The 25257-nt window shown below is 41.8% G+C and overlaps 1 protein-coding gene across 7 annotated transcripts; it reads left to right on the forward strand.

Annotated features, from left to right (window-relative positions):
• The first annotated feature begins 949 nt into the window (after positions 1–949).
• On the forward strand, positions 950–24975 carry si:ch211-195o20.7 (cytospin-A). 7 transcript variants are annotated; one of them, XR_009769837.1, is made up of 13 exons: positions 950–2118; positions 4000–4599; positions 4754–4806; positions 15278–15774; positions 18244–18340; positions 18419–18485; positions 18687–18747; positions 18865–18961; positions 19904–20020; positions 23039–23098; positions 23255–23362; positions 24470–24511; positions 24912–24975. XR_009769837.1 is itself a non-coding variant. In XM_061697118.1 (13 exons), the coding sequence occupies exons 2-12, from the start codon at positions 2079–2081 to the stop codon at positions 23342–23344; spliced, it is 1779 nt and encodes a 592-aa protein (XP_061553102.1). In that variant the 5' UTR covers positions 950–1804; positions 1927–2078; the 3' UTR covers positions 23345–23362; positions 24470–24773. The 7 variants fall into 7 exon arrangements, 5 of the variants coding, with proteins under 5 accessions (XP_061553102.1, XP_061553103.1, XP_061553104.1 ...); XR_009769838.1 differs by having other exon boundaries at positions 23255–23353; positions 24912–24971; XM_061697118.1 differs by lacking the exon at positions 24912–24975 and having other exon boundaries at positions 950–1804; positions 1927–2118; positions 24470–24773.
• Positions 24976–25257: the final 282 nt, after the last annotated feature.

Genomic DNA, 25257 nt, shown 5'->3' on the forward strand with positions numbered 1-25257 from the left:
ATGACTTAGGCACGTCGGTTAGCCAGGCTGCTACAGCGTGCTGGCTTCTTCATATCTATGGTCAGAACCGCTCCACACATTTTCACCGGGTATTGCTTGATTTACAACCCTGACATAATTTATGAAATGACAGTTGACCACACGGCGTTGCTTCAATACCTCCTCTTGAATTGCTGGATGTTATGTCGGCATTGACTCGGCAGGGGCAGGGTGCTTACTGTGTAGCGATTAGTTAGTAAGCTAATTAGGCACTTGTAGCTATTGCTAGCTAATTGAATAGCAAAGAGTTTTTGCTCAGTGTATCAGATATTATATGAAATGTCTCTGTAAAGTATCTTATGCCAAGATAGGACGCGTTCAAACTCCCCCGCCCCACCTAAGAGTATGGGGCAGAAAAAGTTGACATTGCCTGCAAAACTTAAAATCTTACCAATCGTATTTTATTTCTAGTCAAAACTAATTAAAATTACCCGCAAAAATAAAAAATTGCCAGTGGAGTGTAAAATAAAATAACTTCACCCCCTGGCAAACGTGTTGTCTCCTTATTTCAAGAAAAAAATTTGTTTGAAACAAGAGTATGAGAATTGTCTAAAAACAAGGTGATGAGTCTTATTTTTAAGAGTTTGACTTTTGCAGTGTGGGTGTTTATTTTCATTTTTTTTTGTTTTTAAACTTTGGTCGAATCAGTCTTACACAAGTATCGGTACTTAATTGCTATACGTACTTTTCTTACATCGAATTAATGGATGACTTCTCAATGGGAACAGCGTGTCATTTGCAGCATTATGGAAAGTGGGTGTGACATGATTTCATCTTGACGGCTCGGTTGATCGTGTTAGTGAACCTCGGGGACTTTGGCCACTAAATTAGAAGATGACTCAAAGAGCAACAAGTTATTAATTTTTTTTATTTTTATTATTATTATCTCAGCTTAACTGTGCCCTCTGGTGGACGTATACAGCAGAACACCTCACAGGCACTTTTCGGTTTGCGTCGTTTTAGCTCGTTGTCTCGCTACAGGAGGAGTTTCCTTCATATTTAAGATTATTCTCAAATACGTAACAGGAATTGAAGTGTGTTTCAAACCGATGTAATAACTTGAAGAAGACCCGGCGAGCCAGTGCGCCTGGTGGAGACGCGCTGAAGGAAGCAAAGTGGGGACGAGTTTACCAAACTACCGACAAACGGATTTTTGGATTTGTTTGTCCGCTTGCAAGGGTTTGTGTCCATTCATTATCAAGCTGTCAAACTAGTTGCATGCTATTTTTCCTCAAGTAGGGTAGTTAAACGTTCGCTTTTGTCATATTTATTCAGGAAGTTTTATTTGTTAATCGATGATCTGAAGGGTTTAAACGGGTGCACTTGTGTCTGCACATGCTTTAGTTATGGCACACTGCGAGCAGTTTCTCATTGAAATGCTTTAAACCAGGGCTGTCTTCAAAGGACTGGCGCGGGGGTCATTTGCAGCGCGCAGTGTTTTTTTCTTCCATATTCTAACAGTGAAATTAAACACGACCTGCGGAAAAAGGTAGGAGAAAAAATGTCAATGTTGATATCTTTATTTTAAATTAAAAAAATGAAATATATCATATTAAGATATTTATATTAAATATGTTTAACTACATATCATACGTTGACCTACAGCATATTGTTGGTTGGTATTCTTTGTAGTGTGTTTCTTAAACAGATGGTGAAGTAGCCCCCCTCTTCCATTTTTCTTCATATGGCCCTCATTGAAAACAAAAAAAGTTTGGACATCCCTGATTTAAACACATGCAGTTGCTATGATCTCATCCTTGATGATGTGAGTTCTTCTTTTAAAATCCTAATTAGAAGCACCGGTCACATCTGAAGGTCACTATCGTTGGAAGGGAATTAGTTTAGAAATGTTTTAAAGAGGCTTGAAGTCACTGGGTTATTTTTCAGTTTGCCTACACTGCCAAAGTGGTAGGACCTCATCTATCATCTGGGCCGGATGTGCTGTATGTGCGGGTCACCCCCACCGCCACTTTGATCTGGGCTGGGCAGGAGAGCAGCAAGTACCAGCAGGACCCTTCTGTGGCCAAACTGACTGCAGGATGGGTAGCTTTTCCAGCAAGGACAGCCATGGAATCTCCGGTAGGTCACTGACACACACGACAGGTTTTGAGCTGATGTTAGACGTGATGCATAAATTAGAGAGAAGGATGCGTGCGGGCTAATCAGGAAGAGAAAGGTTACAAAAGGGGAAGCAAGTGGAACGGTCGTGGATGCGGAGGCAGGAATCTTGGCAGCCCTCCTGTGTGTTGCTCAGCGAGTGGTCATTCTCCTCGCGTCCCCATGTGATACATTCGGGCCAGCTGTGATGAATCGGCAGAATTTCCCAGCTGAGCACAAGGGCAGCGGATTAATCATAGAGGCTTAATGCTATCTGACATCCACGCTCACTCACACACATTCATTTCGTCAGTCTGCCACCCATGTGCATGGATGGACGAGCACATTAAGGTCTGGAATGAAGAAATAAAATGGGAAGGGAGGCTTGAGAAAGTTATTAAACAATCCTCCCATTCTTTCCCAATGAGTTGGTGCATATTTGTTGCTTTCACATCTTTTAAAAATAAATCCTTTCTTTTTTTTACATGCCATGAGGCTTTGTCTAAAAAAGGAAAAGAGAGAAGGACGAGGACATCTGGTGCTCAGTGCTTTTCTGTATAACTTGGTGATTTGTGGCATGGTGTGAGGGCTAAGCAACACTCAATGAAATAACAGGCCCAAGCTTTGTAAAGTTTTGAAATGCTTCTGTCGTCTGTCTGTCTGTCTGTTCCAGAATGATGTGGTTAGTCGATGTTGCTGCAACATTGTCAATGTGCAATCTCACTGTTGAAGAATTCCCACTGGCATGGGCAGCTCATTAAATGGTGTTTTCAGTGACATGCCAGAGGAGTGACCATTGAAATGTTTTTGTCCCGTGATTCTTCCATGACATCATTACCCGATGATCCAGACATTCATTTGGCCCTTGTCAAGCTTTTTTTTTTAAATTTCATTCCACCCGTCTCAAACTGGTTTCACACTCCCTAAAAAGTATTGCTTTATGTGTAATGTGGATGTGTTTTTTGAGAACATTGGCTTTGTAAAATTGTAAACTTAAAGTTTGGTGCCATTGTTTCTAAAGCATTTTTTTTCAATTTTTTGTCAAAAAAGAATGTAGGTAGGGGGTCTATGAATAATATATCTTAAAATTGTTTTAAGCATTATATAGCCTTAAAACATGTTTGCTTTAAGGCCATATAAGGCAATGGAAACGGAAATCTTCCCATTAGACGAGGGGTCTCCAAATGTTTTCCTCCATGGGCCACATTCAGATAAATGGATGGATGCAAAGCCCACTTTGAAATATTTAAACTTTAATTTATCAACCACGCTAAGACCAATACCCAGTGAATCTAAAAAGTTTAAAGACCCCTGTTTTTAAATGCCAGTGTTCGTGATTTAAACAAATGAAACCAAGATACAGTTAGACAAACCTATAAAAAAAAAACTATTACCTATAACTTCTATAACTCAATTAAAAAAAAAAAAAAAGAAAACAAATCTTTCAGAAATAAAAATAACTGAGGTAATGTGGTAGCAGAGGTGTGTCATCCCCCAATTGAGTCGTACAGCTTATAGGTCACGTTAAGGTGAAAAACATTTTGAAATGATTTATTTTGGTCTCATTTTTACATCACAAAAACCTGGCCTTTGAACAGGGGTTTCTAGATTTTTTATATCTCCTGCACATCACAGCTTTCTTTTAAAGGTGATAAGGCAACTAGTTGTATGACTTTTCAGGATTTTAGGGTGGCCCGCGGCCTTGTATCACACTAGAATAGTTCATTTTGAAACTATAATAGAGCAAATAGACCCACCTTCCCGGCAAAATTAGTTGACAACACTGATTCTGGGACAGTGTGTGTTTTAATAGCAATATGGAAAGATTTGGCATGCCACTGAATTTGTTGTTGTTTCCTCCAGGGAACCACTTGGATAGTTTCCACACTCCTCCTGCTTCCCCACAAAGTGACGAACCTGGATTTGTACCTGGTGCTCCCCAGCTCCTTCCCCCCACATCACCTAAATCTCCCTGTGCAGTTTTATCTTCACCTCCTGTCTCGGTGCTCGCATCCTCCTCTGTGAAACGATCACACCCAAGTTCTGCCATTCCTTCTCCTGAGTGGAGGCCTCCTCCTCCACGGCTCAGCTCAAACAGAGCCGCAACTCTCTCAGCAGTCAGTCCAGTTCCCACCAAACCAGAAAGTACATTAGCAGTGAAAGGACACATTACTTTGGGCAGAAATGAGGCTCCTTCTACTTCTACACCTCAGAGTGGGGTTTCACAGGGCAAGTGTATGCCTGTCAGCCCTACGACGAGCTCTTCTACGTGTAGCTCCTCACCGGCTGTGTGCAGCTCCTCTGGGCCGAAATGGAGAGAAAGGGACAGCGGTCTGAGTCACTCTTTGTTGCCAGGTCCTGAGGCCAGAGATGTCCAGTCCGAGGAACTGACAAGGCTGTTGGACGAGTGGCGGACAACATTAGGGACCTCTGAACGTCAGGATGGGCCCACAGATGTAATAGGTAAGACCTGAAACACATTTGTGTGGTCATTATGTTTTGTTTCATCACAGGCTCATTATTTCCTTGTATTGAGAAGGGAAAAATGTTTCTTTGACCTTTTTCTCTTTCTACTTTTGCATTCATGTGACATTATCTGACATTTCTCCTCCATTAGCAATGCTGAAACATCTCCAGGCAGAAGTGAAGAATTTGAAGAGTGCAATGCAGGTGAGATGTTTTTAAATTATCCCTCAAACCCTTTTCTATATATGTACTGTATATGTATTCCAACACTGGACTACTGTACATGTTACACATTTTCCAATGTTTAGACTGGAATATACCCAGTATATATCTTGGTTGATTTCATTTGACTTTCCCATGATGTTACAAAAAGAAGCAGTGTGTTTTAGGTGTCCCGAGTTCAATCCACAGTTGTCTCTAATTAACTGCAAATGTTACATCATGGAGATTACACCACAACACACCCTGTTACGCTATCACAATAGGCTATGGAATTGGCCCTGCTCACTGTCCTGAGAGCTGGAACTCTTTCTCTTCCTGTCCTCTGTTGAGGACCATGAAGGGAAAAGATGAGCTTCTCAATGTCTCATCGACCATACTCTTGGAGTTAAGTGAACACAGATTTACTGTAATAGTTGACAAGAATGCACAATTCTACAGTGAAGGAAATTTTGTCTTATTACAATTTCATCATAGTCGTGAGGAATTTCCACAAGCATTCCTGTTTGCTTTGATGTTTCCCGCTCCTCTGTAGATGTTGTAATCTACTGTGATTTCCTGTTTCCAATTCTGACCACTCCCTTAGGACAGCAGCTTGAGGCTCACAGCTTCCTTCAGGTTACAACAGATGGAATGTGACCCAAAATATTTTCCATTTGCAGTTCTTATGCTATACAGAGCCAGGAAAAAGTGTTGGCCCCTTCTCAAATTCTTATATCTTTGCATAGTTTCTCCCCTTTAATCTTTAAGATCCTCAAACAAATATCAGACAAATATAACCAAAGTAAACTTAAAATGCTTTTTCTTAATGGTGATTTAATTTATTAAGGAAAAAAATACAATTGAAAGTTACCTGGCCCTGTGTGAAAAGGTAATTAGACCCTAAACCTAATGACTGGTTAGGCCATCCTCAGCAGGAACAACTGAAATCAAGCATTTTCTATCACTGGCAATGAGTCTTTCACATCTCTGTGGAGATATTTTGGTCCACTCCTCCTTGCAGAATTGTTAGAATTCAGCAAAAATGGAGGGTTTTCGAGCATGAACATCCTTTTAAGGTCATGCCACTGCATTTCAATCGGATTTAAGTCTGGACTTTGACTAGGCCACTCCAATATGGGGAGAGATATGTCTCAAAACTATTTGCACATATTTTTCAAATCCACAAATATATCCGCGATTTACACGTGTGTTTTTTGAAATTCAGAAATAATTTGCATGTGTTTTTCAAATTCACAAATATATCCGCGATTTACATATGTTTTTTTAATGTTGTGTGTGTATTTTTCATTGGCTTATCGTTTGTAAATATGAGATTTTGCATGTGAATTGTTGGAGGTGCATTTGCGGATCAGCGGGCGCACGCATTTATTTTCCTCACAGTTCTCATGAGCAAAGTTCTGTCGGAGGTGGGAGTTGAAACTCATTCTGACAGGGGATTCTGCCAGACGTTCCCAGCAGACCCTCACAGTACGTTTTGTGCCTGCCACGTCGGACCGGCATCATATCCCACCATCGGAGCCAACTCCCCACCAGGTGGTGATCAGTGGACAGCTCCGTCCCTCTCTTCACCCGAGTGTCCAAGACATGCGTCGCAAGTCCAATGACACGACCACAAACTCGATCATCGAACTACGACCTAGGGTGTCCTGGTACCAAGTGCACGTGTGGACACCCTTATGCTTGAACATGGTGATCGTTATGGACAATCCGTGATGAGCACAGAAGTCTAATAACAGAACCCCGCTCGGGTTCTGATCGGGGGGGGCCGTGCCCACGTGAGCATTGAAGTCCCCCAGCAGAACGATGGCGTCCCCAGTGGGCGTGCTCTCCAGCACCCCCTCTAAGGACTCCAGAAAGGGTGGGTACTCTGAACTGCTGTTTGGTGCATAGGCACAAACAACAGTCAGGACCCGTCCCCCCCCACCCGAAGGTGGAGGGAGGCTACCCTCTCGTCCACCGGGGTGAACCACAACGTACAGGTGCCGAGCCGGGGGGCAATAAGTATACGCACACCTGCTCGGCGCCTCTCACTGTGGGGAACTCCAGAGTGAAAGAGAGTACAACCCCTCTCAAAAGGACTGGTACCAGAGCCCAAGCCGTGTGTGGAGGCGAGCCCGACTATATCTAATATATATACATATATATATATATGTTTGAGAGCGGCGGCACGGTGGAAGACTGGTTAGAGCGTCAGCCTCACAGTTCTGAGGACCCGGGTTCAATCCCCTGCCCCACCTGTGTGGAGTTTGCATGTTCTCCCCGTGCCTGCGTGGGTTTTCTCCGGGCACTCCGGTTTCCTCCCACATCCCAAAAACATGCATTAATTGGAGACTCTAAATTGCCCGTAGGCATGACTGTGAGTGCGAATGGTTGTTTGTTTTCTATGTGCCCTGCGATTGGCTGGCAACCAGTTCAGGGTGTACCCCGCCTCCTGCCCGATGATAGCTGGGATAGGCTCCAGCACGCCCACGACCCTAGTGAGGAGAAGCGGCTCAGAATATGGATGGATGCATGGATGTTTGAGAGCGAGCCACTGTTGTTATTCAAACACTGTAACAATAAGATGTTTTTTGTATCCTGCTAACAAAAAGGCTTAGCTCTCTATTTACCGGTCAATCTACGTTCCTACCCTCACCTATGGTTATGAGCTGTGGGTCATTACCGAAAGAACAAGATCCCAGATACAAGCAGCCGAAATGAGTTTCCTCCGGAGGGTGTCCGGGCTGTCCCTTAGAGATAGGGTGAGAAGCTCGGTCATCCGGGAGGGGCTCAGAGTCGAGCCGCTGCTTCTCCGCAAGAGCCAGATGAGGTGGGTCGGGCATCTGTTTCGGAAGCCTTCTGGATGCCTCCCTGGTGAGGTTTTCCGGGCACGTCCCAACGGGAGGGGACCCCAGGGACGACCCAGGACACGCTGGAGAGACTACATCTCACGGCTTGCCGTGAAATGCCTCTGGATCCCCTCTAAAGAGATGGAAGAAGTGGCTGGGGAGAGGGAAGTCTGGGCTTCCCTGCTAAAGCTACTGCCCCTGCGACCCGACCTCGGATAATCAGAAGAAAATGGATGAATGGATCTCTCCCCATATTCCAAAACCTTCATTATGTTTTTTTCAAGCTCCCGCTGCCTTTTTAAAAACATTGTTTTAGGGTGCATGCATGCTACAGTATGTTTTAAGATAGCCTATGTTTTACCATGCCTGCGCCCAATAATACGGTGCGCCTTATGTATGTGTTAAATACAGAAATAGACCCCATAACTGAGACTGCGCCTTTTAATACGGTGAACCTTATGGTCGTGAAAATACGGTATTTGTCTTCTTGGAAGTCTCTCCTTTGTGTTTCATGTCTCCTTCCTTTCTTTTCCACTTTCCCATATGCCAAAAAAGGCTTGCAAATGTAATCCCTGCATAGGCCAGCATAGACCACAGGGAGACCAAAGCATTGAGAGGGAGCAGTGTATTTGAATTTGAGGCAATCTAACACTGTTTACATGAGCACTTGCTGGGCCAATAGAAGTTGCAAGGCCTGACTTTATGAACCCACTCAGTCTGCTCGGCTGTTCTGGGAGCCTTTTTGTGGGGAGCTGGTGGAAGGAGGAGGTGGGAATAACAGTGCAGAGGTGGGGTTTCACAATCGGCTGTTCAGGAGACAAAACTTGTTTTGTTTTGTTCAGTGTATTGAGGAATGGGAGGGGGTCAGGGCTGACGCGCTCGATCACACTGGCCATTTGTTTTTTTATGCCTGTTGCACACGTGAGACAGGGGACTCGCAAATACACACACTAATGCACCGGAGAGCACAGATGATTTCTACTTTGTGAACTGACTTCTCCCCCTATTGTGCCTCTCTATTATCTTAAATTCTTCGATGAGAGAGCTGACCACTCATTCCTGCGCATGAGAGCTTGACAAAGTGCAACTTTATTTCTGCAGTGATCTCTTCACCTCTCCCCCTTTTCTCTATCAGCTCTATTGCCTGCATCTTTACTCTGTACTTCCACCTACAAAGATCTTTTCACATAACCACGGCCTTTGTCAGAAACCTTTTCTTTTCATATTTTAATTGGTAGCTCAACAAGTGTTGTGATATACCTCTTAGTCAATGAATCAATCTATTACAAAGTGTCTGTGGATTCTTTAAAACATCTTAAAGTGAACATGGAAAATTGACTTTTTAAGATAAGGCAAGGCAGCTTTATTTATATAGCGCATTTCATTCACAAGGTAACTCAAATGTACCTAAATTTATGTGCATTTAAAAACAAAGAGCAGAAAAACAAATAACAAAAACAAAGAGAAAACCGTTTACTAAAATCGCACAAAGAACATGCAGTGCAAGTAAAAGATAAAAACAAAAGATTTTGAAATGCTTTAAAAGAGCTCAATCATAAGCATGAGAGAATAGTTTTTAACCTGGATTTAAAAACATTCACACTTTTTTTTTTTCATGTTTGTATATGAATGGTTTTGTCATGAACGGAACATGAGGACAGGACCCAAAATGCACGACTCCAATACAGATCTCCAGAGAACCTCTCCGGTCGAGAGAGCTGTGGGCAGACAGCAGCGGAGGTGGCAGGTGGCTGCATGGTGACTGCTTCACATGGAAACGGTGGTACACTGGCGGCATCGGGTGCTCTGCCAGCTGGTTCTTTCTTCTGAACCATATTCATTAGAACTTCAAACTGTGAGGCCAACTGTCTCATCCTACTGTCCTGATGCTCCGACAGTCCCTTTAGGTGAAGGTGGAGGGCAGCAAGCTGCTCATCCCGCTTCGAGATGTGTCGACCCTGTGCTTGAAGGGCTTTGCGCACCGGGTCTGAGTATGCTGTGTCGATGTTCTGGCCAGTCCGTTCTGTCATGAACGGAACAGAGGACAGGACCCAAAATGCACGACTTCAATACAGATGGACAGTTTAAAAAAAGAGAGGTTTAATATACGAGCAGAGGTCGGTACACAGGCAGGCAATCGGAAAAGGCAACAGTATCCAAAAAACGCGAGGCAAAGAGGCAAGGTCAAAAATCAGAACAGGTTCTAGTCTTATTATGAGTTGGTGACGTGGAAACAATGAATGCTGGAACGTGACAACAAGGTACAACGAACTGGCGACCAGAAAGAATGAGACACGAGGTTAAATGCATGGAGTAATTAGGGTAAACGAGGCACAGGTGGGGAAGATGCTCTCAGGAGCAGGTGTGTACGAGACGGGGAAAACAACAAGCACAACACACACCCATGACAGGTTTGGTCTCTGGACCGCCTGCTCACCCATCATGTGTGACATTAAACAACCAAGTAAAGGTTTAGTTAGCTGCCAATTCTGAAAATGTGTCTATGAGCGAGCTATTCTGCCCCACCGTTGTGAAACAGTGGGGATAATTAACATAATGACCACCCCCACACTGAGTTTCTCAGCCGATGACATGCAAACAATATATAAGCTTTATGAAAGCATTAGCTGCTAAAATGGGCCCTTTTAAGAAGTGCGTGGGTGGGGGGGTGTTTGTGTTTAGTCCATTGTGTGTCCATTTGGTCACCATGAACACTCGACGCTGAGCAAGGTGGAAGAGGAGACAGCCAAACGCTGGCAAGAATGTGCCGCTCAGACGCAGCCCACTGGTTGTCAATTTAATGAAAACTAGGCCCGCCATTGGCTCAGAAGTACATGGGCAGAATGAGGGCGCACTGCATGAGACAGATCAGCCACTAAATCGATCCAGTTTCACCACGGCAAGAAATATGCTGTAAAATTATGTATAAAGTTTTTGATCCTTGGGGTAGTTTGATGAAAAAATGCTAGACACGTTGAGACACATGAAAACTTTTAAATTATGAAAAACGCTTGTGTTTGTTTTAAATTAGAAATGTGAACATTAAGGCCTTTATTATTGTTCATGATCGTCATTATTCTTGCCACATTGTTTTCTGATTGCTTCATACCAGCTGAAAAAAACATCTTTGCCTTTCAGCTTTTCCCGTTAGGGGTCACCACAGCGTGTCTTCCTTTTCCATGTACATAAGTCTATCTCCTGCATCCTCCTCTCTTACACCAACTGCCCTCACATCTTCCCTCACTACATATATCAAGCTTCTCTTTGGTCTTCCTCTAGCTCTCTTGCCTGGCAGCTCCATCCTCACTACCCTTATACCAATATACTGACTATCTTTCCTCTGGACGTATCCAAAATATCGAAGTGTGCTGCCTCTAACTTTGTCCCCAAAATATCTATCCTTGGCTGTCCCTCTGATGAGCTCATTTCTAATCCTATCCAACCTGGTCACTCCTAGAGAGAACCTCAACATCTTCATTTCCACCACCTCCGGCTCTGCTGTCTCTTCAGTGCCACTGTCCCTAATCCCTACACCATGACTGTTTTATAAACTTTGCCCTTCATCCTAGCAGAGACTCTTTTGTCACATAACACACTTGACACTTTCCTCCACCCTGTTTCAACCTGCTTGGACCTGTTTCTTCACTTTCTTACCACACTCACCATTGCTCTGGACTATTGACCCCAAGTATTAAAAGTCCTCCACCCTTGCTATCTCTTCTCCCAGTAGCCTCACTATTCCCCATCCACCCCTCTCAGTCATGCACATATATTCTGTTTTACTTGGGCTAATCTTCATTCCTCTCCTTTCCAGTGCATGCCTCCACCTTTCTAACTGTTCCTCCACCTGCTCCCTGCCTTCACTGCAGATCACAATGTCATCTGCGAACATCATGGTCCATGGGTATTCCAGTCTTAACCTAATCTGTCAGCCTATCCATCACCTCTTCAGAGCTGATCCCTGATGCAGTCCCATCTCCACCTTAAATTCGTCTGTCACACCTACAGCACACCTCACCGCTGTTCTGCTTGCTGCCCTCGTACATGTCCTGTACTATTCTAACATACTTCTCTGCCACTCTAGACTTGTGCATGCAGTACCACAGTTCCTCTCTGGTTACTCTGTCATAGGTGTTCTCTAGATCTACAAAGACACAATGTAGCTCCTTCTGACCTTCTCTGTACTTCTCCATCGACACCCTCAAGGAAAATAATGCATCTGTGGCACTCTTCCTAGGCATGAAACCATACTGTTGCTCGTAAATATTCACTTCTGTCTTGAGACTAGCCTCCACTACTCTTTCCCATAACTTCATTGTTTGGCTCATCAACTTTATTCCTCTAGCGTTCCTACAGCTCTGAACATCACCCCTGTTTTTAAAAATGGGCACCTTCACACTTTTCCTCCATTCCTCAGGGATCTTCTCAGCCACTAGAATTCTGTTGAACAACCTGGTCAAAAACTCCACAGCCACTTAGATGCTTCCATACCTCCGCAGGTATGTCATCAATACCAATTGCCTTTCCAGTTCTCATCCTCTTTAGTGCCTTTCTAACTTCCCCTTTACTAATCATTGCTACTTCCTGGTCCACTACACTTGCATCTTCCCTTCTACTCTTGCATCTTCCTTCTCTCTCACACATTCTCTTCTGGATGAATGGACAAAAATGGAGGTTGGAGGCCCATTTGTTTCTTGTATTTGCACCTGCTGTAATGGAAACCTGTCCCAATACTTTTATCCCTATAGTGTAAGTGCAAAAAAACTGCTTTAATGGACAGTATTTTTAGTGCAGTGATAAAGAGAATGTTAATAAAATGAATTCTTATTCATTAGCGATATGAACACTAAGTAGATCCTCTGATGCACAATCTGTCTGTGCTTACTGTATGTCCACCATCAGTCTTCAGTTGTCCTAATCAACAAAAATAAAAATACTCAATATCTGCCTGTGTAATAATATTTGTTTCCCTTCTGGATATTTTTCAAAACACAACTTTGGCATTAGTTCCAGGTGACCGCTGCAAGACATTCCCAGGAATTATCTCTTGGACCTCTGCTCCCTTACCCTAAGCTAAACTGAAGTTTATGTTGAGGTTGCAAAGGTTGTGTGGAATGAAAAAGTATTGAGTTTGTCTAGACTATGAGGAGGCAGTGGTGATGTTGAATCTGAACACTGTGCTGAATTATGCAGTGTGGAATACATGGCATTGGCTTGGGCCCCCTTTCACTTTGATGTCCATGTGCATTCAATGCAGCTTGTTTCACCTCCCGGGTTCTTTCTAGGTACAAGGAATATAGTTTACTTAGAAGGTATTCAATCATTTTGGGCCCATATTGCAGACTAAAGAATGCTTGGAGAGAGAAGCACTTTCACAGTTTAGATGTTTCTCCAAGAATGTGTCAAAAGAGAGGGAGAGAAACTGGGTGGAGAAGACAACTAGAGACAGATGGATTGAACAATAACTTTCTGAGACTCACCAGAAATTCTGATGTCAAACTAGGCATTTATGTGTGTAGTTTGTGCGTGCGTGCATGCGTGTGTGTGTGTGTGTGTGTGTGTGTGTGTGTGTGTGTGCATTTGCATCACATCTGGTCTTGCTGTGGGCCACGGGTCAGCTCTTCCGGGACTGTGTTTGTGTCTGTGTGTTCATCCTGACAATCCACACCCTTATCTCAGTGTGAGCGGAGGAGCACCCCTTCCTGTTTCCTTAAACAGACTTGCTTCAGTTGGAGTGATCATACCCAGATAACCAAGACGATGTGAAAATCCTTCAAGTGGCAATGTTTTTTTGTTGTTTTTTTTTTTTTTGCACTTTATATAGAACTGGGTCTTAATCGGGTTGTTTAACATGTTTCCTGGATAGAGTGTCAAACTGCACAAAACTGAAAAGTCAGATCAGTTGATCATGGAGTTTGGTGGTGAGGAAAACGAGTAAGGAATGTGTGTGTGTGGGGGGGAAGAAATGTGAGATTTGTGTGTAAAGTATAATCGGGTCCAGCTGTGGTCCTGAGTCACTGGTCAGAATAAGGAGCGTTGACTTGGCTCCGTTATTACTTCCTTCTCCACATCTTCATCCGTTGTTCATGTAATTACTCACCTTTCTCCCCTCTGTTCCTTCACTGAACTTCAAAATCATCTGGGTGAAATTGCTTCCCTGTCTGTCTGCTGCCTCCATTAAATATGTACCCCTCTTCCCTTATTTCTCATTCAAGCTCTGCTTTTATGCTGGTGACTGCTCCTTTTTTTGATCACTGCTCGGTGCGCTCATGATATCAAGAGGGGCATTTTTTATTTTTTTTGTGAGCGCCTTAGAAATAGCTCTCAAAGTTTTATCACACAAACATAACACGGAAACTATTTCAGCATGATTGTTGTCAAACCTTGTAGCTCAAAATGGGTTACACCTCAAAGAGAGGAAACCCCCGATTTAGATGGAGTATTAATGACACGTCATGTGTTGCTCGCTTTCCTCCTAATCATTTGTCAAACTTTTTTTATTTTGTGGTTTCACAGACAGTTTTTGCATAGTTGGTTTCATATATCAGAAAGATGTGCCCCCCATTTTGCCTGTCAGGGCTTGGTACAGTACAGCATTGAATTCACATTGATCTCCTCTCTTTGTGTAGTTGCGTAATGTAATACTGATTTGGAAATAAAAAACAAAGAGCTTTACTTAAGATGTGCAAGACATTTTCAAACTTTCTTTTTAAAAAGAAAAAACAAAACAAAACAAAAAAATACAAAGCCATCCATCCATTCATTTTCTATACCGCTTGTCCTCATTAGGGTTACGGGTGAGCTGGAGCCTATGCCATCTTACTTTGGGTGCGAGGCAGGGTAGATCCCGAGGCTGGGTAGATCCTGTACTTGTGGCCGTACAATCACAGGCCACATCCAGGCAAACAATCATTCACATATTCACACTTATGGACAATTTAGAACAGGGGTCACTATCATGGTGCCCTTGGGCACTGGTCCACATATGTAGCCTGTGGGCCTGTTCTAAAAATAAGTGAGATGCATCTATTTTTGTGTGTGTTGCTGTTCTTAAAGAAGCACCTCTTACCAGTGAGCTGCATGTAACCTTTTTGTTTCTATTCTTTTTTTAGATTACACTTCTATCTGTGTAGATAGTCAAGTGTCTTTATGTCACAAAAGTGTTCTCTGTCAATTGACTGTCTGTTTCCGTACTTGAGCGGCTCCAACTACCGGAGACAAATTCCTTGTGTTTTTTTGGACATACTTGGCAAATAAAGATGATTCTGATTCTGAATTTGGAACTGGTCATTAAGAAAGGGGGGGGAGAAAAAAAAAAAAAAAAAAGCTATAGTGGCTATACAGTAGTTCAAAGTTATTGTGGCGTATGACCAAACCATTGTGTTCATGGAGACAAGCTAGTGGGCGGGACAACAATGAGGAGATGAATTACCTCTGAATAGTTTCAGCAAATTAGTTTTTTTCTTTATTTCCCTGGCACATGCCACATCCTTCCACAAGAAATCTGTTAAGTACATTTAAGGTGACATTGTTAAAAATCAAACAAAGATTAAAAGTGTTTCTGCTGATTAATGCCACATCATCTGAAAGCATGAAAGAATCTAAAAGTATGTTTGTTCTTTCAGAGCGAGCGAACGGAATGGCTGCAGTTCCAGGCTGACCTTCAGGTTGCAGTGTCAGTGGCTGACCGTCTAAGAGCCGAGGCTGAAGAGGAGCTGACTGCACTCCAGACGGCTCATAAAGATGTGGAGAGGGAACTGGCTGCTGCCCTGCACAGACGGAAGGAGGCTGACATGCAACTTGTCACTTTGAGAGGGGAGCTGGAGGAGAGCAGGCAGAGGCTGGCTACTCTGAGTCAGACTCCAGACAAAACTAATGTCCAAGAAGGAGAGAAGACCGAAGCGTTGAAGAACTCTGACAGCGGAGAGGGGAGTCAGAGGGGCAGGGAGAGGGGTGTGTACCGGGTGGCGGGGAGTTCGAATGACACTGTGAAAAGTGTTGTCAGAGAGGACTGTGTGGCTGTCACTAAACAATACCTGAGAAATGTAACCAATGAGGGAAGGAGGAGGAAAGAGGTGCGATTGGATGAGGCACAAAGAACAGCAACCACTGAGAGGTCAAGGTGAGATAAACAGTTTATAGTCATTTAAACACATCATTACCTAACACAACATTAGCTATTGAGAGCCAATGCAAGAGCTATATGAAAATTAGGCCTTAAAATTGTCAGATCTCCACCAAGGCCAAACAGTCCATCCATCTTAGTTATTTAGTCAGCAGCCTACTTCCTGGATCATGGAGGACGATGTAAGATGAAAAGGGTCGTTGGTGTGATTTTTGTTTTTCTTTTCTAAATGCTTTGAAAGGTTCTGTTGCATCGAGACTCAAACTATAAATGATTACATCCACACCTTTTTGTGAGTCTCATTATAAAAATTATATGCATTTTTCTTGTCCTAAGCACTACCTCTTTCCCAATTTTTTTTGTGAAGCTGCATGACGAGTGCTGTGAGTTGAAAAAAGTGAATGCATGGATGGGATCCCATAGTGAGCCAATTGGAGAAAATTAAAATGAACTCCAGAAAGCAGACCTTCATCCAGACCCTCACAAAACATAATCAATTCTTCTTTGGTACGTGTGCTACAAACGTTTGGTTGTGTATTGGTTTGTGGAATTCTGCTAATCATATAACTAAGCAATGCATTATGCTGAGGTAATAACAAACATTCTTCCTTGATTTGTGCTTACTAGTTAGTAAATGGACATTGCTCAAGTAGTAAAAAAGCATATCATAGTCACAGAATCACTGAACAAAATGTGTAGCTCATTCTGGATGAGTAAAGGCCTTTTCACACGATGCACTTAGCATAGCGCACTTCACCATTAACCAGTCCATTCAATGTGTGGAGTTTGTTTTCTTCCCGTGCATGTGTGGGTTTTCTCCCACATTCCAAAAACGTGCATGGTAGGTTAATTGAAGACTCCAAATTGTGTGAATGTGAGTGCGAATGGTTGGTTGTCTATATGTGCCCTGCAGTCAGTTGGCGACCAGTTTGGGTTTTTTCCCAAACTATCGTAATTGAGTCAAATTCAATCTCAAGGTGCCCTTGAAGAATCAATTTAAGCCTAACATTGTTTTAGGATAATTAAATTATTCTCTTTGTTGACATCACAGAGCTGTGGTTCTTGAAGTAACATTTGTATCAGTGAGCTGAGTTTTTTATTTTTATTATTATTATTTTTTTTTAATGGTTCCACATTGGTAAGTAAGCTTGTAGATTACGCCCATGAAAAATACCAAAGTCTCTGCTAATGCCAAACTTTGATGTTTTGTGGTTTGGATGATTTAAGTTTGCAAACAGGAGCCTCAGTATGGTGTGGAAGAAATATACACAGCCACAAAAACCTGGCACCTCCTCCTCTTGCTGGTTACTACTGTAGTCTGGTCATACACTGCTGTGGGATGGCATCCCATTCTTCAAACAGCATTAGTCCCAAGACAGCCAACATGGTTGTGTTGCAAGCAGCATGCCCAGGCTGATTCCACAAGTGTTCAATGGGGTTGAGGTTAGAACATTACATCCTTTCTACTTCCAATTTCTGGAGGTAGTCTCTGAGAAACCCTGCTCTGTGGGGTCGAGCGTTCTTATCTTGAGAGTTCGGTCAGACTGTGGTAATATGTAATACCGCTTGCAAAATGTCATCTTGATACCTCTCTCTTCATTGAGATTGCCTTCGATGATGACAAGCCTCATTTTTCTAGTGAAGAAAATGTGGCCCCACACCATCATACTGCCTTCACCAAAAGATGTTACTCTGTCAGTTCAGCAGCATAGCATTCTCAACGTCTTCTCCACACTTTGAAACTATGATCCAACTACAGTAGGCAGAATCTGGATTTCTCTCGGAACATAACTTGTTCAGGTTCCAGTGCACGTGTTACCGACGCCAAAACAAATGGGCCTACCATGGCAGGCCTTCTGGCAGCCCTTTAAGACCAGAGATTGACTGCGTCTAATCTGTTTCTGATTGTCTAGGCGGAGAGCCATTGGCCATATCATTCTGCAAACCTTGAGTGCTATTCTGTAGAAAACAGTCTACGGTACCTCAGTGTTGACAGGGTGTCTTCTTGGGGTGTGATCTTTGGACGCACACTTGATGGCCTGTCTCTTACATCCCCCACCAGTTTGGAGCTGGTACTAGGAATGACTCCCAACAATGCCACATCTTGGTTTTGCAGAACACAAGCCTGAAGCACAGGCCCTATCCATATCAATGAAATGTAGTATTCTTGTAGCACACACCTACTGACCACTGTAGCAGGACCCATTCTGACAAGTACATGGGGGTTCCAGAAGCTCAAAACAAGAGTCAATGGCACAGCAAAATAAACTGTTTGGCACTGGTAGAGAAGATCTGGCCAATGCTCATAGGCGCAACTCACATACTCAGCTCTGCTGCTCATCCCAAAAAAGACATGTTCCTTACAAAAGTGGCACCATTTACAAGGGTAATAAACAGACTTTATAACAACAACAAAAATGTTTTCATCTGATCAAACATTTCTTCTAATGTGGCATAATACTACAGAAGCCTGTCCAGATTACCAGCGTACTCGGACTCCCTCACATTACAGAATGGAACTTCCCAGTCAACCACTTCCACAACACCTGAATCAGCAAATAAGGTGAGATCGTTTGTCTTCATAGAGTTTTTAAATAAGACATATGCTTCAAAATAATAGTAATACATATATTTTTTAAAGAATTTGGTACAATTTAGAGGACGAAGATGTCTGGACCAAGAAGAGAGCAGGTCAAACGCTGATTCAGGTGTGACAATTTAAGTTATTTTGTCAATGTTAAGTATATGTTTTACATAATCTCTATGACTGTCTTCAGCATAAGTTTTGCTCTGCACGCTTTAGTACTGTGTAATTAAATCTGTCTGTGTGCTGGAGCTTAGATGTTTTTTTTGTAATTATTATTATTATTTAATTACCTGTCAGGTAATGAAGTACTTTTTTATTGCAGGGAAACGTGAAGAAACTCTGAACAAGTATAACTCAACTCTCTCTGACCTGCCATCAACCAGGTGAATGGAGTACTGCACGAAAACACTATTCGAGCCAAACCATTTGTGTCACGTGTTATTTTCTACGTCAGAGTAAGTGATGTAACAAGATGTAACTAACTAGAAGGTTTCGTTCAGGTCCCAGGATGGTTTCAACCTGCTCCTGCGTCGCCATGGAGGCTCAAAGAGGAACTCACTATTACGTTGGTGTCAGAGCCAAACCCAAGGCTACCAAGTAAACCTCAAGACTTGTCTTTGATATGGAGTAGAATATTCGTCAATGTAGTACTTAGTAGTACAGGACAGTGCGACTAATTGGCGACCAGTTCAGGGTATAGTCCGCCTTTCGCCCGAAGTCAGCTAGGATAGGCTCCAGCGCCCCGTGACCCTAACTAGAATAAGCGGTGTTGAAAATGGATGGATGGATGGATGGATAGTACAGGACAACTATGTACTGTAATTGTAAATCCTTATAAGTTGTTAGCTTGCATTTACAGCTATTCAGACAGAGTATTTGAGTTTGAGTTTGAAATAATTTGTATTTGGCCTATCATCAGCCTTTGGCTGGGTAGTAGTTCACATAGCTGACTTGTTCGCTCGTGTTTTGTTCCTGTTCAATAATTATTCACAATTGTCCTAAAATTGAGTGGTGACCAGTCTAAGGAGCAGTCCATCCTTTAGGCTAGACTCCATTCCCCCCTCCAACGTTGAAGAGGAGATGCGCTCTATAACATGGATGGATTTACTGGATGTATTATCCAGCTATTATATTATGTATCCATCCTTATTCAAACACCATTACAATTTTTGTCTTTTTAGTATGGGGGACATTTTCTCACTCACTATTTCAAATGTGCCTGCATACAAGAAAACCTTCTACTAAATTTACCATTTTTGCCTTTAGAAATAACTTCAGGCATTTCATTCACTAAGATGGCATAATAAATTGGGTATATACTGCCTCCTGCTTCACAGTTTCCAGCCTGCGTTTTCATGACAGATTTTTTTAAAAAGACGCATTGACATGGTGTGCAGAAATATCTAATGCTATGTCTGAATATTAGTTGACTGTCTACATTTCAAGGGCATGATGTTTTTTTTTTCTCCATTATGCCATTTTACACTACGTCATTACACATCAACTTGGGCATTCCCATGTCGTTTTCTTTTTCTCTAGAATATTGACATTACCAATTTTAGCAGCAGCTGGGTGGATGGCCTTGCATTTTGTGCTGTTTACCACACCTACCTCCCCTCACATATTCCTTATAGCAGCCTCAGTCCAGACAATAAGGTAAGCTTGGTCCTTTTGGATGTTGTTGATAATGTTGTTGAAAATACATTTATGATTTAGTTGCCTTGCACACAACTCCAATAACTCAGTCTTTGGGAATACTATTCAGGATATGGTGAGAGTGTGTTAGCATATACCGTACATATTGTTGCGTATTGGTTTATGGAATTTTGCTAATCATATAACCAAGCAATCTCTCCCCTTTGCGCTATGCTGAGGTGATAATGAAGAGTTTTAGTGGTAATATTTAGGTTAACAGGAAATTGCTGTATCTCATAATAATACTGATTATTATAATAATTATAATTAGAATTATAATAATTGTTAGTCTTCTTCCTTGATTAATGCTAACTGGTTAAATGGACATTTCTCAAGTATTAAAAAAAAGCATACCATAGTCACGGAAACAGTGAACAAAATGTGTGGCTCATTCTGGATGAGTAAAGGCCCTTTCACATAATGCACTTAGCACGGTGCACTGCACCCTTAACCAGTCCATTCAGTGTTAGGCAGGTGGGCATACCTAAACTAGAAAATGTTCAATTCAGGTACAGCCTTTTGTGACGACATCATGGCGCCTCATGAGAGATGGTGGTGGAGTGATTTTAGAGTTAACAGCGAGAGTCCTTTTGTTTTCTACAGTGAAAGCACCATAGATGGTGTCCCAGTGTCCCAAACGGTGGGACACAAGACACATGATGTACCATAATATGCTAAAAAGAAGCTGCTCCCTGCTCAGCCTGAAGTTCGCCTTTAAGTGGTTTTCATGGAGCTGTAGTTTACAGACGAGCCTAAACTCCCCCAGATCCTGCTCTGCCAGTAGAACCAGATTAACCCTTAGCCTCCTTTTAGCTCTTGCTCATCTCATCTCTCCTCCTTATTATAAGCAAAGCCAGAGCATTTTGTTGAAACGGGCACGAATACATATTGCCGAGCTACGGCCTACTTTACACCCAAACCAGCGGAAAAAGCCACCAGCCCACTTCTTGTGCGGTAGCTTTGCAATCAGTGCCAAATATAGGCACAATTGCGCCCTGCTGCCTTCATCCATGTGTGCAGTGTGTAAGCACCTTGACTCGTAATATAATAAACATGGGGCGGCACGGTGCACGACTGATTGGCACATCTGGCTCACAGTTCTGAAGTCCCGGATTCAAATCCGGCCTCCTTGTGTGGAGTTTGCGTGTTCTTCCCATGCATGCGTGGCTTTTCTCCAACCTTCCAAAAACGTGCATGGTAGGTTAATTGAAGACTCTAAATTGTCATAGGTGTGAATGTGATTGCGAATGGTTGGTTGTCTATATGTGCCCTGCAGTCAGATGGCGTCCAGTTTGGGGTTTTCCCCAAAATATTGTAATAGAGTCAAATTCAATCTCAAGGTGCCGTTGGAGAATCAATTTAAGCCTAACATTGTTTTAGGATAATTAAATTATTCTCTTTGTTGACATCACAGAGCTGTGGTTCTTGAAGTCACATTTGTATCAGTGAGCTGAGTTTTTTTTTTTTTTTTTTTTAAACTCTAGAGAGAACTTGGCGGCATGGTAGCCAACTGGTTTGCACATCTGCCTCACAGTTCTGAGAACCCAGGTTCAAATCCGACCTCCCCTGTGTGGAGTTTGCATGTTCTCCCCTGTATCCATAGGTGTGAATGTGAGTGTGAATGGTTGGTTGTCTATATGTGCCCTGCAGTCGGCTGGCAACCAGTTCAGGGTGTACCCCGCCTCTCGCCCACAGTCAGCTGGGATAGGCGCCAGCACACCCACGGCCCTAGTGAGGCTAATCGCTCAAATATGTCTTTACCCACACCAACATCTGCTCTGCAATGAAACCAAAATATTAGGAACACCTTTCTGGATGATGCAGTACAGTTCGACAGCACTATGATTGAAGATAAAGGGAGATTAACAGCTTGTAGTAAGTGTACAGCCGACACTCACTAACTTAAATAATAGGTATCTGCATCTGAGTTTATATATGGACAAGAGCTGCATTCAACATTCTCTTGACAAAGAATAATAATGCTCAGTGAAAGCTGAGGGAAAAAACGTATTCACACTGACACTGTTAAGCATAACAACTCTTGATTTTGTTGTAATTATTTGTCTGCTAACGCCCCTTAAAGATTTAGCCTCAATTAATAAAATGTGTGTCTCATTTGGGACAAGTCATAATCCTATTCTCAGCTAGCTAAAATAAGTCAAACGATATTAGAAATGAAATTGTCTACAGTACAGTTAAATTTATAATTATCTGCTAGATGGCAATAAAAATGAAGTATTATCACTTTAAAGTTCGAATCTTTCTGTATAGCTCTAGTATATATTGTGGTTGATGAGTGTAGAGTAATAGGGACACCCCCCCCCCCAAAAAAAGATTTTTAAAATCCAATACTAATAGTTTAAACCGTAAATACAGTATAGCATAAAACTATGATCATTTCAAATTAATCTTACAACATTACACTTAAAAATAAATGGTTTACAAATGATTTGCTCTCAAATAAATGCACCCGAAGTGCACGTGTAAATGCGCCGATGACGCTCTAGTAACTTCTTCTGCCTCCTTGGCTAACCTTAGCTCCTTCCCAACATACAACGCTTGTCTCTCAGTTGAGCTGTCACTTCAACATTTGCCAAATCCCTGTCTAATAAAAAACTAACTTTTTTTCTATTAACAGACATCTTGCAGCATCTTAAGGTGTTTCAGAAATAGCACAAAAACAGCAAATATACAATTTCTTTAGCAAATAATGGAGAAATTCGCAAGTAGCGACTCACGGATAGGCGGAGTACACTGTACGTAAGTCTCAGCTACAGAATTCATCTATTTTTTGGGGGAAAAGAATGAAACAATCCATTGTGGGTGAATCAGATCATGTAATTTAGCTCAGCTAAATGAATCGGTGAATCAATCAGTTTCCAACACCTGATCCCCTAACCAATTGTAGTTGTTAAAATAATGGAATGAATCTGTTTTATATCCCACTGGTTCATCGTTTTTCATTTCTTTTCTTTGCAGAGGCACAATCTCAGTCTCGCATTCAAAACAGGCGAGACTGTTGGGATTGCCCAATCTTTGGTAAGAAACGGATCCAGAATAGACTAGTGGTCATTCTCCCTACCAGTTGAGAAGGCTGACTGTGTTTATATATGGTCAATTAAATAATTTCTCTTCTGTATGACAAACACATAGGTGCTTAAAGACTAATTATCTGTTAAACTATCTGTTTAACAGACTGTTGATGACATGCTGCGTGCAGGTGGTCCTGACTGGCAAAGAGTCCTAAGCTATGTGGAAAGCATGTATCGTCACTTTGAGATGTGACTGATGAAGGTACTAAAAGTAAGTGCTGTTGCTTGAGTTGTAATATAAGGAAGGCCAAACTAACTATAACAAGAAGATGCTTGCTTGGTGAATGCTTGGCTTTATTAGTTTGTTCTTGGTACTTGGTTAATTCAGAAAACGTTTACAACCTTTAGCCTTTTGATCTTAAAGTGAAGAAAAACATAATCCAATGTGAAGAAATGTGACTTTGTAGAGACTGGCTCATGTAAAAAGCTATGTCTGGTCTCTACGTGCATTGTCGTGACATACAGTATAATGTTTTCCTCGTGTATACTGAATGTAATTGTTTATCCAAGTTGTTTGTAACACTGTAAAAACATAAAATGTTGACACAGAAAAAAAGCAAAAAGAATGTTTAAAACTGATCACTATTTTTGTGATATCTGTCGAAGAGAAAAAAAAAGATGGATATGCTGAAGTACATTTGTTTTTGTTTTTAATACTGCCAGAAGTTGCCAGGCCCATTTAGAAAGCTGGTACAGATTGTTTCCTCAATATTGTCAGGTCATTTTTAAATAGTGTAAAAAAAAAAAACAAAAAAAAACAGGTAAATTATCTCTGCGATTAAGGTAGTTATAATGCGGTTTAAGTAGTTATAATGCAGTCTAAAATCAAATCCTGTTTGATTGTGTTGGTCGATTAAAACATTTTTTAATTACATTTCATTTGCATGTTTTGTAAATGTGATTCAAATCTCAGTTTGCGTAAAATGTATGAATCGTTCATTCATAATGAAAACACTTCATTTTATTCAGGACGAGCCATTGTACTGTGTTCAGAGTGAAAGTTACTTTATTACAATTCCCATGGTTCAGGCCCTTTGATATAGTGTAAAGCACATTTGCTGTGAATGTCTCCACACTGGTACTTAACTCCCACAAAAAGTACTGTATTTAAGCTTGCTTTCGCCACAGATCTGCATGCAGATGTTATTGTGTACATGTTATTTTCTGACTGTATGATTTATCATGTGACATGTGTAAAGCTTAGCCGAAACCTTTAGCTATTGCCGAATGTGCACTTAAGCCAGCACTTTGTTTATCTGAGAATCTGTTGTAAATATTGACTGCTGTTGTGGTCACACATGGACTTATTTGGTTGCAGGAGCAGTGAACTATCCAAGGTTGAAGTGTCCAGGCCTGGATGGTAATGATCACAATGTAAAAGTGACTCTATTGAAAGTTTGACTGCGTTAAATGCTCAGGGATGTGCATTAGGGGAGGTCATATACAAGGCAGCACACGCTTGCACGTCCATCACACTAATACTGACACACCAAATGCCTTTCTTACTTGGTGAAAGTGACCTTTGTACTGGTGGTAATATGTACATACCAAATATTTGACAAACCTTCATTGTAAAATGTTAATAAGTAACTAGTGTTAAGACCAAAGGAATAAAATCTTGATATGAAGTAAATATTAAAGCCTGACTTTGTGTTTTATTCAGCCTTTACTTTTGAGGAAAAAGCTTACACTCAAAGAAGGGCCAAAGGCCAAAGAAAGTTGCAAAGATAATGTACATCAAAATTTGCTCCACTGTGAAGGGAGAGGATACGCAAAACAGGAGTTCCAGGAAGATAAAGACGAGGACAGCCGACCCAGCAACTTAGTGGGAAAGTGCGTAGAAAAAGAAGAAGCTCACTCACTGGCCACAACATTAGGTGGATCTGCACAATTCAATGAGATCCAACACAAGGTTTGTATCAAAAAAATCTTGAAAAAAAAATAAATATTATTTTTGCAGTCATAGTTTATAGTGGTGTAGAAGTGCACTGCATCATACTGAGACAGAACCATTGTAAAAGAGAAATGTCAGCTCTTGTATTGGTCAATTCAGTGTATATGGGTGTTCAGCTAACTATTACATACAACAATTCAGCTTGTTAGCTT

This window comes from Phycodurus eques, chromosome 14, assembly GCF_024500275.1.
Source record: "Phycodurus eques isolate BA_2022a chromosome 14, UOR_Pequ_1.1, whole genome shotgun sequence".
Classification (NCBI taxonomy): Eukaryota; Metazoa; Chordata; class Actinopteri; order Syngnathiformes; family Syngnathidae; genus Phycodurus; species Phycodurus eques.